We start from the raw sequence: 12,221 nt of genomic DNA, 5'->3' as shown, positions 1-12,221 counted from the left end.
TCTCCTTCTCACCACATGAACTTTCTTCCACTACCTGCAAAGCAACCCTCAGTACCTGTCCTGCCATGCAGGACCCCCTCTCTGAGCTCAGGTACCCGCAGGCAGGGGGTACCTCCCCCCACAAACAGCTTTGAACTTGGCCACATTCTGCCCTTTGCAGCAGCAGCCACCTTGACTCTGTTTTTAAAACAATACCAGAAACTATTTTTAATTACAAAAATAAAGGTAGGAATATATTTTTTTCTACTACTCTGCCCTACCGTGTCGGGTTTCAGCGGAAGTGAAACTGGCAGGAGTGGCACAGCCTGCTCCCCCTCAGGGCCGTGCACCTGTGAGCACCCCTTTGACTGCCAGCAGGTCTCCCACCCCATGGGAGAGGAAGCTCCCACCCTGCCCCGGTGACCCTCAGCATCTGGAGACGCTCTCCTGCCCCAGCGTCTGCCCCTCAGCCTCTCTGCTGAGCCCGCCTGGCTGACTTTTCCCTGGCCGTAATTGTGCACCCTCTGCACATGAGCTGCTAGAAAGCGAGTGCTCCTGAGTTACTGGACACACAGGCTCATCCCCGGCAATTTGGTAAAAATAGACAATTGCAGTAAAATATTTTTCGAGGAAGATATCCAGAGACAGGAACCAAGTTTCATTTACTTTGGCCAAGGATAAAGTCATTGTGGTGGGTTATGGCTTTTGTGGGATGGGTTCCTCCTTTTGTCTAGCGTGAGTCCCGCTGGAGCAGAATCAATTTCTCCTGAACTGGAAAATGCATGTCTCTCGCTTTGGCTTTAACTGGAAGTGAGCAGAGTAATTCCTGCAGAAAACCCTGCCAAGGCAATTTTAATTAGGAGGAGAACGGGCTAAGGAAAGATTTATAATGATTCAAGAATGGTCCAAGGGGAGGTGGACACAATGAGGCAGTTCCTGAAGCATCGGTGGAAGTTTATAAAGGTTATTAACAACTCAGGGGAAGTTTCTCTGGCATGTTCTTGGATCTTTCTCATAAAGACTTAAAGGCACAGACAGGAAAATATGTTGTGTAAGTAACTGTTTATAAACGGTATATGAAGATTCACAGCCAGAGGAAAAAGCCTGTGAGAGAAGAGACCATCCGGCGCAGGAGACAGGAGGCTGTGAGCCACGTTCCTGCTCAGCCCATGTGGGAGCTCATCACACCTCATCCCTCCTCCGACCTCCGACCACCAGTGTGGACACTGCAACATGGACATGGTGAGTCGGAGACGTCTCGGTGCCCTGGGCACCATAGGTTCACGCTGGACCCCTCCTGGGGGGCCCTTCTCCACCTCAGACAAACCTGGCTCATCGTGGGTCGGCTCCTGCGGCTGTCGTGTCCTTGTGGCAGCGTGGGGATGCCCCCAGCTCCCATGCCATGGGGCAGGTGCCGAGCTGAGTCCCACCAGTGCCGCAGCCAGGGCTCACCCTGCTGTTCCCCTCCAGCCCCGGGCTGGCAGTGGGGTCTCTGGGGGTGGGAGAGCCCTGCGGCGGGGGAGGCGGGGGTGTGGGACAGGATGCGGGCTGGCAGTGGGGCTGGGGCGGGGGGGGAAGAGGCCAAGGGCAGGGAGCGATGCTCTGCGCACCCGGAGGAAGTGTGAGCACCGCTGCCCGCCGAGGGCCAGACGCCCCTGGTGCTGCCGGCAGCTGGGCAAGGTGTGTCTGTGGCGCCGACATGGTAGGTCCCCCTCCTTTGCTTGGGGATGAGTTGGGGTCTGCCTGGGAAAGGGGGGCAGGGGAGGGCAGGGCTATGGGCAGGTGCTACCAGAAACTGGTGCTGCTGCCGGGGACCCGTGGGAAGGACCCAGGCTGCCCCAGAGAGCCCCATGGCAGCAAGGTTATGCCAGGCACACGGGGCACTGCCAGGCACATAGGGCACTGCTGCTGCGGAGGTAGATGCCAGCCCTGGGTGGACGGGGAGGGGTGGGGGGCACAGGGCATGCCTGGGACTTAGGGGCCCCCCAGGAGTGAACTCCATTGCTGGCATGCCCCCCCGCGCCACTGCCCAGCTGTGCTGTACGCACGGACCTCTCCCAAAGTGCCTCGCTGGATGAGCCCTTTCTCCAGCAGAGCCATACCTGGCCAGTGGCATCATGCATGCCTGTGTGCAAGCTGGAACAAGCAATATGCCCCTGTGGCTACCAGGACCCACCTGGCAGCAGTGTGGGTGGATGGCAAGATGCGTGAGCCCCCGGTGGAATGTGCGTGCTCACGCCTCTCTCCCTGACATGCAGGGCGCTGCTGCGGGAAGACTGCAGTCTGCTGGGAGGACGTGGGCTCTGAGCTCTCGTGGCATCTGCTACCTGGGCATCGCTGCCATTGCATGGGGTAAGCCGCCTGCTCGATAAGCCCAGCGTGACCCTGCTGCCGAGGAGCCTGCACGTCCAGGAAACTGGAGAAGGGCAGCGATGTTATTTTGGGGGCCCATCCGTCACAATTCCATGGCTGACAGCCCCGTGGCTGGATCTTCCTCACCTAAGAGAGGGCTGCATCTGCCTGGGCCAGCTCCCTCCAGCGGGACCTGTTGTAGGACTGTGCTCCCTCAGGGGGAGCACATGTGTGGGGTCCCCACAGCGGGTCTTCTTCCCCAAATACTCCGTGGCTGATGGTGCATTGTACCATGAACTGGAGAAAGGCGTCAGCAGCTCTCCTCCTGCCTACAGAGCCAGCCAGAGATGTAACCACAAGACCCATGAGTGCAAGGGTTGGGAGCACAGCTGGGCTGCTGCCACAAGGAGTTAAAGCTGCTAATTGACATCAGGAGAAGTCAGAGTAGAAACTAATTTGGGTTTGCTGCCTGTAGGATGGTTTCCTTCACACATTGGCATTGCACAGAGCAAGACCTGCCAGTGCCTGCTCTGTCCCTAGCGATCTCCTGGGAGCTGGGTTATTTTCCAAGCGAGCTTTCATGATTGAGCTAAGGAACGGAAGCAAATGCAGAAGTGTCAGGAGGAGGCCGAGATTTTAGGTCTTAGGGCAAAACAAAAATGCAAAGGCACCCTGAGTGCACCCTGGGGGGGCTAGGCGTTGGGGGATGCCAGGGTAGTGGAGGGGTCAAAATGCAGGCAAACAGCACCCGGGTAGGGTTTCAACTCCAGCTGGGGCAGGGACAGGTAACATAAGGCTGAGGGGAAGGAGTGGAGATGAACTGCGCTGCAGAGAGTGTGCTACTGGTGTAGCTGGAGGGAAGAGGCAGGAGAGCATATGGAGGATGGACAAGTAGTGGATGGGCTCCCTGGTCCTTCTCAATTTGGGGATGGGGTGTGCAAGGCAGCAGAGCAGCTGCCCTGAGCTGTGCTGGGGAGGCAGCAAGGGCCAGCACTTGAGTGGTGGGACCTGAAGCTGGGGCAGGCTTCCTGGAGGTGCCCTGAGCTTCTGTCCTGCAGCTCCAAACTCCCAAGGGGTGAAGAGGAGGGTGTTGTTGAAGGCCACGTTTTCCTCAGCTTTGGTTTTGTTGAACAAAGTGGATAGTTTGCTCGTTGGCAAGGAAAACCAGACAAATTATGGTAATTTTGCTTAGAAAAATGCACAATTATTGACCAAAATAGAGCCCTAATTGGACTTGGGAAGACACAGATTTGCATCTAATCTGTGATGCGCAGACCTTTGCCTGCATGACCACAGTGTGATATGCTCGCCCAAGACACATGGTACCCCAGTCCAGTCGTTTGGAGCAAACTTTGATCTCAATCTCAATTTCTGCACAGTTGGAGATATGATCCCTGTATCACTTCTGCAGTTGTGGAGATACCTGCTTCTGGGGAGGAGGGAGGAAGCTTTTTTTTATGACTAAAACCCTTTGATTGCATCAAGTTGTGGTGTGAAATGCTGTAAATAAGAGCAGGGTTTCAACAAAGTGCCCTTCACTTCTGGGTGTGGGTTCCAGTTAATCTCTGGCTTTGCCCTGCCTGGTGGGCATGACCAGGATGTGAACTTGACTTTTGCAAGACATTGTTTTGCAATACTGAATTTTAGAAGACTCTTAAAACGATCTCTGGCTTAGATGAGCAGCTTGGGATCCAAATGCTTTTTGGGTTGAGGGCATGCTCATTGCTCTGCCTTGCTTTAAGCTGACTCTCACATAGAAGCACGAAAATTGAAGTGGTACACTTCTGCACTCGAGGAAGGAACCGTGTTACAGGAACCATCTCGATGTTGTGTTCCCTTTGGGAAACCTTTGTGGGCAGGGGAGCGGGGCTGTGGGGCTGGGCTTTCACCCCTTGTGCTGGAGGAGGGGATGGCATCACCGCTTGGGGCTCTTCTGCCACCTGTGCTCTGCCCACCCCATCCCATGCATCCCCATCTCAGCCTTCACACCGTCTCCCCAACTTCCACATCCCTGTGCTGTCATCCTCTGTCCCGCCTCAGCTCCTTCTGCCATGCCTGATACACCCAGGTCTCCATGTACCCTCAGAGACCCATTCTCACCCACACTTGTCCCTTCTTCCCATCCCCTCACTCAACTGGTTGCTGGCATCTCTTGGCCCTGATGCCAGCCCTAGCCTACCCTCATGTCCCAAGGCACCCGGCTCCCATCTTTTCTGTGTCGATCCCGGATCTCATCCTCTCTTGCAGGCACAGTGACACAGTTAGAGGTGGGTGCCTGGACATACCACTACAGTGACCAAGGGGACTACACGTGGGAGCAGGCCAGGAACTACTGCCAGACCTTCTTCACCGACCTGGTGGCAATCCAGAACAAGCAAGAGATTGAGTACCTCAATGAAACCCTGCCCTTCCATGGGCGCTACTACTGGATTGGCATCCGCAAGCTGGGTGGCACCTGGACCTGGGTGGGCACCAGGAAGGCGCTGACAAAGGAAGCAGAGAACTGGGCAGCCGGAGAGCCCAACAACCGCCGCTCCAACCAGGACTGTGTGGAGATCTACATCAAGCGGCAGCGTGAGTCGGGCAAGTGGAACGATGAGCCCTGCAACCGGAGGAAAAAGGCACTGTGCTACCAGGGTGAGCGGGGGGACCATGGCGTGGACCTGGATTGGGTGGGCTAGGGACCTTGGCAGGGTGGCCAGTGGCTCCTGATGACCATCCTCTGTGTGCGCAGCCTCCTGTCAGCCCTTCCCATGCAGCCAGCATGGTGAGTGTGTGGAGACCATCGGGAGCTACCGCTGTGAGTGCTACCCCGGCTTCCATGGCCCTGAGTGCGAGGACGGTGAGCCATCCATCCCCATCCCTCCCTCCCTGGTGGAGAGCCTGAGCCCCAGTGGCAAAGCGGGCAAGTTCCTTGTGCTTCTAATGGGCTGATGGTGCCGCACCTCTCCCAGTTGTGCAGTGTGCCAAGCTCGAGCCCATGGGAGTGCGCATGAACTGCAGCCATCCCTATGGAGACTTCAGCTACAACTCTACCTGCGTGTTCGGGTGCCAGGAGGGGTTTGAGCGGAGAGGGGCAGGCACGCTGCGGTGCCTGGCTTCCCAGCAGTGGTCAGCAGAGACCCCCACCTGCACAGGTAGGGCCTGCCAAGGGCTGGGGGTCTCAGGGATGTGGCACTGATGCTTTGTGGGGGCCAGCTCTGCATGTCCAACACTGCTCAGGCAGGCAACGGGCTGGGCTTGCCGAGTCCCTGCCCTCTGGGGAAGCAGCTCCCAGTGCTGCTTGCAGGGAGCAGCTCCCTGATGAGGCTTCGATGGGTGAGCGGCAGTGAGCTCTGGATAAGGCCCCTGCTCTCCCTGGCTGTCCCAGTGCACGCACTCACTGTCCTGAATCCTGCCCGTGTGCCAGCACCATGCATCCACCTAGTGCAGGGGCAGGATGGTGTCTTGGCACCTCTGTCACCATGGTGACATCATCTGCATCTCCCCAAGCCCACCCCAATCCACCTTGGGAAGGTGCTCAGCATCTCGGGGGTCCTCAGAGAAGAGCGAAAGGGGGCTGCCGCCCCACAGCAGGGGGAAGGGTGTATCCTGGCAGGGCTGGGCCATCACAAGTGGAGGGGCAAGGACTGGTGAGATGAGGTTAGATATAAGCTGGGAGGGACAGAGCGGGGCAGGAAGCCACAAAGGAGAGAAAGCTGTGGTATGTTACACTGCAGGGGAAGGGAAAGTCTTCCTGTCGGCGGCTCGAGGGTTTGCAGCCAGGCATCAGGCGCTCCAGAGAGGTGCTGGGCTTTTTTGGGGGGGTGCAAGAGCCCTGCTCCACCTTCCCTGTGCCGCCGCGTAGTGCATCTGCAGCCTTGCACAAGGATGGGACGAGTTGAGGACTGGAGCAGACATGGGACACAACTGGGGACCCTCTGTACCAGGAGACCCAGCAGGAGGGGTCAGGGTGGGCAGGGTCTCTGTATATATACATTTAAAATAATAAAAAAAATACTGCCTTGAAGTTAGTGCTGCTGATGGCACCTGTGCTGTGTGGGCCTGTGGTCCAACCCAGGGCTTGCTTTATGCAGCTGAGACCAGCAAAGCTTTCTGCAGTTAAGGGGAACAGGCACAGAGATGTGATGTGACTGTCCCATGACTAGCATCCTCAGCAGTGGCAGGGTCAGGAGCCAGCTCCCAGTTTTGTGGAATTTCCCCCAGACAAGCTGGGCTGAGCCTGCCCACTCCAGGCTTTTCAATTTCCCAAAGGCTTGCTTTCCCAAAGCACAGCTCATTGTTTTTTCCTGCCAGCTCTGTATGATTGACTTCTCTTTTTTGCAAAGAATCGGATGTGTCAGTCAGTCGCCTTTGCTGATAATGAAGCTGTGTTAGCAAGCACTACCAGTTGGCTTTACTCCAAAAACAAACCCAGGTTCCTGCTAAGGCAAGGCTGATGGTGCTGCGGGCACCGTGAGAGACGTGGCTGCCTGCCCTCCCCTCACGCACCCTGCCCTGTCTCCGCCCGCCTGCGGCTATTGCGTGTCCCCAGCTGGCTGGCCCTGAAAGGGGACAGGTTGATTGCTCCCACCCGCACAGCACATTCGCCTTCAACTCCATATGTGCTTCTCCTGCCAGGAGGGGTTTAAGTTCATGGGAGTGCGGGGACTGCAGTGCATGGCTGGTGGGGTCTGGACAGGACCCCCCTGTGTTGTGAAGGTAGAGCCTGCTGGAGGGTGCCTCAGCGCTGGGTTTTGGGGACCATGGCAGGCATCTCCAGGGATCCTGCGGGGAACTGTGCTTGCCTGTAAGATGGCTATGAAAGGAAAAGTCTACCAAGGGAAAGTGTTTGATGTCAGTCTGAAAGCAGAAGGTGCAGGGAATGGGGTCTGTCTCACCCGGGTTGGGGGCTGGTGGTGTTTGATGTCCCCCTGACACTAACCTGCGGTGGTCCTGCAGGCAGCGGAGCCACTTGCCCCAGCAAATGTTGGGTGCTGCCCTGGCACACAGCAAAGCACACAAGGCACAGCCTAGGGACGCTGGCACACAACCCCTGTAGCTATCACAGTCATCCCATCCTGGTCCCCTACAGCTCCAAAGCCATAAGGGCATCCTTTCCCCTGCCACTGTGACAAGGATGGAGGCAGGTCACTGCTCCCCCGACAAGGAGGGAGGTGAGTAGGACTGCAGAAGCCATAGCCCTTCCTGGGGTAGTGCAGGTAGTGACCTGGGGGTAGCGCAGGGCATAAATAAACAGGGCTCTGGCAGAGCAGCAACTGCCCCCCCTCCAGGAAATCACTCGTATGACAGAAAAACCATTGTACGAACTATGTTACTACTGTCTTTGAAGAGGTGAGACTTGTCTGAGTGAGAAAGATAAATCAAAGACATATCACCATAGATTTGGTTTTGTTTGACTGGGATTCAGCCCTAATCCCTAGATTTCATCTCATCTATCTTGTCTCTGAGACCTGCTCTCCCATTGCAGCCATTGCCTGCCCGGTGCTCAGCGCTCCAGACCGAGGAGAGGTGAACTGCTCCCACCGCCACGGGGACTTCGCCTTTGGCTCCACGTGTGCCTTCTCCTGCCAGACAGGGTTTGCACTGATGGGACCAGAGAGCCGCGAGTGCACGGCCACAGGAACATGGACAGGGGAAGCCCCACACTGTGAAGGTAGCACTGCTGCTAGAGCTCAGGGTGTCATTGGCCTTGGCGTGACACTAGGATGTTCCCCAGCCTCTTGGACCCAACAGTTTATCCTTGTAGTCCCCAGGCTCCTGCTTGAAGTGTATCTCTATCCTTGTAGCCATCACCTGCCCAGTGCTCAGCGCTCCAGACCAGGGAGAGCTGAACTGCTCCCATCTCCATGGGGACTTCGCCTTTGGCTCCACATGTGTCTTCTCCTGCCGGACGGGGTTTGAACTGACAGGACCAGAGAGCCATGAGTGCACAGCCACAGGGACCTGGACTGGGGAGGCCCCACGATGCAAAGGTAGAGTTGCTGCTCAATGTGTCACAGGTCTTTGGATGACTGTGGGATGCTCTCTGGTGTCTTGGTCCTCTCATTCCAACAGCTTAGCCTCATAGTCCCCTCGCTGTTACTTGAAGTTTGTCTCCTTACCCTGCAGCCATTGCCTGCCCAGTGCTCAGTGCTCCAGACCGAGGAGAGGTGAACTGCTCCCACCACCATGGGGACTTTGCCTTCGGCTCCACATGTGCCTTCTCCTGCCAGACAGGGTTTGTGCTGATGGGGCCAGAGAGCCGTGAGTGCACAGCCACAGGGACCTGGACTGGGGATGCCCCACACTGTGAAGGTAGAGTTGATGTTCAAGGTGTCGTGGGCCTTGGGGTGACCCTAGACTGTTCTTAGGTGTCTTGGTCCTTTCATTCCAATAGATAAGTCTCATAGTCCCCTGGCTCCTGCTTGAGGTGTATCTCTGTCCCTGTAGCTGTCACCTGCCCGGTGCTCAATGCTCCAGACCAAGGAAAGATGAACTGTTCCCACCTCCATGGGGGCTTTGCCTTTGGCTCCATGTGCGCCTTCTCCTGCCAGATGGGATTTGTGCTGATGGGGTCAGAGAGCCGCGAGTGCATGGCCACAGGAACATGGACTGAAGACTCCCCCCACTGTGAAGGTAGCGCTGCTGCTAGAGCTCAGGGTGTCATTGGCCTTGGCGTGACACTAGGATGTTCCCCAGCCTCTTGGACCCATCAGTTTATCCTTGTAGTCCCCAGGCTCCTGCTTGAAGTGTATCTCTATCCTTGTAGCCATCACCTGCCCAATGCTCAATGCTCCAGACCGAGGAGAGGTGAACTGCTCCCACCGCCACGGGGACTTCGCCTTTGGCTCCACGTGTGCCTTCTCCTGCCAGACAGGGTTTGTACTGACAGGACCAGAGAGCCATCAGTGCACGGCCACAGGGACTTGGACTGGGGATGCCCCACGGTGTGAAGGTAGCGCTGCTGCTAGGGCTTAGAGTGTCAGTAATCTCGGGGAACACCCTAGTGTCACCCCAGGTTCTTGGTGCCAACAGCTTAGCCCCACAGTCCCCAGGCTCCTGCTTGGAGTGTGTCTCTACCTCTGCAGCCATCACCTGCCCAGTGCTCAGCGCTCCAGACCAGGGAGAGCTGAACTGCTCCCATCTCCATGGGGACTTCGCCTTTGGCTCCACATGTGTCTTCTCCTGCCGGACGGGGTTTGAACTGACAGGACCGGAGAGCCATGAGTGCACAGCCACAGGGACCTGGACTGGGGAGGCCCCACGATGCAAAGGTAGAGTTGCTGCTCAATGTGTCACAGGCCTTTGGATGACTGTGGGATGTTCTCTGGTGTCTTGGTCCTCTCATTCCAACAGTTTAGCCTCACAGTTCCCTCGCTGTTACTTGAAGTTTGTCTCCTTACCCTGCAGCCATTGCCTGCCCAGTGCTCAGCGCTCCAGACCGAGGAGAGATGAACTGCTCCCACCGCCACGGGGACTTCGCCTTTGGCTCCACGTGTGCCTTCTCCTGCCAGACAGGGTTTGCACTGATGGGGCCAGAGAGCCGCGAGTGCACGGCCACAGGGACCTGGACTGGGGATGCCCCACAATGCAAAGGTAGAGTTGTTGCTCAAAGTGTCATGGGCCTTGGGGTGACCCTGGGATGTTCTCTGGTGTCTTGGTCCTCTTGCCCAACAGTTAAGCCTTGCAGTCCCCAGCTTTCTGCTTGAAGTGTATCTTTATCTCTGCAGCCATTGCCTGCCCGGTGCTCAGCGCTCCAGACCGAGGAGGGCTGAACTGCTCCCACCTCCACGGGGACTTTGCCTTTGGCTCCACATGTGCCTTCTCCTGCCAGACAGGGTTTGCACTGATGGGACCAGAGAGCCGCGAGTGCACGGCCACAGGGAACTGGACTGGGGATGCCCCACACTGTGAAGGTAGCGCTGCTGCTAGAGCTCAGGGTGTCATTGGCCTTGGCGTGACACTAGGATGTTCCCTGGTCTCTTGGTCCCAGCAGTCTCCTGGCTTCTTTTTGAAGTATGCCTCTCTACTCTTTCAGCTATCAAGTGCTCAACACTGGCCACCCCCAAGATGGGCCAGGCCGCCTGCTCCCACCTCCACGGGGACTTTGCCTTCGGCTCCATGTGTGTCTTCTCCTGCCAGACAGGGTTTGTGCTGATGGGGCCAGAGAGCCGCAAGTGCATGGCCACAGGGACCTGGACTGGGGATGCCCCACACTGCAAAGGTAGATCTTGTGATCACATGCGTTTCTGGAAGTGCTCCGCTGTAGCAGACTGCTTTCCCCAGCATCCCTTCCCCTTAGCACCCCTTGTCCATGGCAGCTCATGACCTGGCTCCCCAGCCCACATGTCCCCATCCCACCACCATCAGTCCTGTCCTACTGATGCTACCGCTGTGCTTTATCTCCAGCCATCAGCTGCCCAGTGCTGGACCCCCCCAGCAGAGGCCAGCTGAGCTGCTCTCACCTCTATGGGAACTTCACATACAACTCCACATGCACATTTTCCTGCGAGGAGGGGTTTGTTCGGATGGGAGCAGAGGTGCTCCGGTGCACAGCCACAGGGAACTGGACCAGGCATCCCCCAGTCTGTGCAGGTACGGTGGGACCTCCAACTCCTCTAGCACTGGGAGTGTCCAGCGTCCTGCAGCACATCTTGAATGCGGTGGGGGGCACCCCAGCAGCTTGGGCGCTGCAAAGCCCTTCTGACAACTTTCTAACCTGTGGGTCTGTGGATCTGTTTCAGAGGATGGTGCCCCCTTTTTAAAGCAAGTCCTGGCTTACAGCAGCGGCACAGCTCTGGCAGTAGCCGGCATCGTGCTCTCAGGGACGCTCATTGCCCTCCTCGCCAAGCGGCTCAGTGACAGAGGTACAGAAACACCTCCCGCAGACCCCCCAGTTTGGCCAGGGGCTCTCAGACCAGGGGGTTAGAGAGTCCCAGGAGAGGGTGGGAGGATCACAAGTTTAACAAGTGTGACTGCCCCAATCCATGAGTTTTAGTTGCTGCGAGTCACTTTGATCTGGCAGCACTTCCTTAGCAGTTTGTCCAGCTGCAAGTGCCAGCAGCCAGGTTTGGAGGGCAGAGTCCGAAAAACACCTTAATTGCAAAGGGGAAGAAGCCAATTGTTTCAGCTCCCTCTCCCCGCTCCCTCCTGTACTTGTCAAATTTGGTTCAGTTTCAGACACTGCTGCTGTAGCTTCTCAAGTCCCTCACTAAACAGATCTGGTTATTTCTTTTCTATCTGCATCACCCATGTGGACATTTTGACACCATTATCAGACGAGAAGAAGAAGCTCCTGAACCCCACCAGGTGAGAGCCGTGCTGTGCAGGAGGGTGGCTCTGCCCTGTGCCCATCACAGCCCTGCGGTGACCCCGCGTTACCCAGATCAGCCCACGTGAGGCTGCTTTTAGACGCAGTGGAACCTTCTTCAGGGCTGATGGGGCTGTGCTAACCCCTGCCCTTCATGCTCCTGCCATCTTGACACCCTTGTCTCTGTTTTCCAGTGACCTAGGATCGCCTGGTGTTTTCACCAACGCAGCGTATGATGCCAACCTGTAAGGTGAGCGCCTGCGAGACCCTTGCAGCACCCTGTGCTCTCGCAGCATGCTGGAAATGTTCCACCGTTACCCCCTGCTCCTGCTGGGAGTCACGTGGAAAATTCACCTGGGCAGCTATCCTCCTGGCTGGGGCGCTCCCAGGTGGGGAGACCCCTTGGGAGGGGAAGGGGGAACGTCGTCCCAAAAGTGGGGTTGTTCACCTGGTGTGCAAGATGCCAATGTACACACAAGAGCGGAAGTATTTATTTAAATAATTTCTGTGCAGAGATGGGTACTAGGTGCTAATCCACAAAGCTGGCACACTGGCCTACAACCTCCTCGGAATATTTATACGATTCAAAACCCAGAAA

The 12,221-nt window shown here is 56.8% G+C and overlaps 1 protein-coding gene across 10 annotated transcripts in view; it reads left to right on the top strand.

Moving 5' to 3' along the window:
* The first annotated feature begins 1,028 nt into the window (after positions 1-1,028).
* The window catches only part of ATF6 (activating transcription factor 6), a 94,897-nt gene continuing 83,704 nt past the window's right edge, over positions 1,029-12,221 (top strand). For 6 of the 10 annotated variants that reach the window (XM_074597185.1, XM_074597184.1, XM_074597182.1 and 3 more), the window contains exons 1-11: positions 8,472-8,628; positions 8,764-8,949; positions 9,083-9,268; positions 9,402-9,587; positions 9,724-9,909; positions 10,044-10,229; positions 10,352-10,537; positions 10,723-10,908; positions 11,058-11,180; positions 11,592-11,622; positions 11,818-11,873. In XM_074597185.1, the coding sequence (XP_074453286.1) occupies positions 11,856-11,873 (18 nt within the window). In that variant the 5' untranslated portion in view covers positions 8,472-8,628; positions 8,764-8,949; positions 9,083-9,268; ... (6 more) ...; positions 11,592-11,622; positions 11,818-11,855. Of the gene's footprint in view, positions 1,222-1,574; positions 1,682-2,237; positions 2,332-4,578; positions 4,969-5,065; positions 5,174-5,285; positions 5,469-7,801; positions 7,988-8,120; positions 8,307-8,442; positions 8,629-8,763; positions 8,950-9,082; positions 9,269-9,401; positions 9,588-9,723; positions 9,910-10,043; positions 10,230-10,351; positions 10,538-10,722; positions 10,909-11,057; positions 11,181-11,591; positions 11,623-11,817; positions 11,874-12,221 lie in introns of those variants that run through there. The other 4 variants (XM_074597179.1, XM_074597177.1, XM_074597178.1 and 1 more) reach the window with 4 other exon arrangements.

The sequence above is a fragment of the Larus michahellis genome, chromosome 8 (genome assembly GCF_964199755.1).
Source record: "Larus michahellis chromosome 8, bLarMic1.1, whole genome shotgun sequence".
Classification (NCBI taxonomy): domain Eukaryota; kingdom Metazoa; phylum Chordata; class Aves; order Charadriiformes; family Laridae; genus Larus; species Larus michahellis.
The sequence above is the reverse complement of the archived record's forward strand: the minus strand, read 5'-3'. Positions and strand labels throughout refer to the sequence as shown.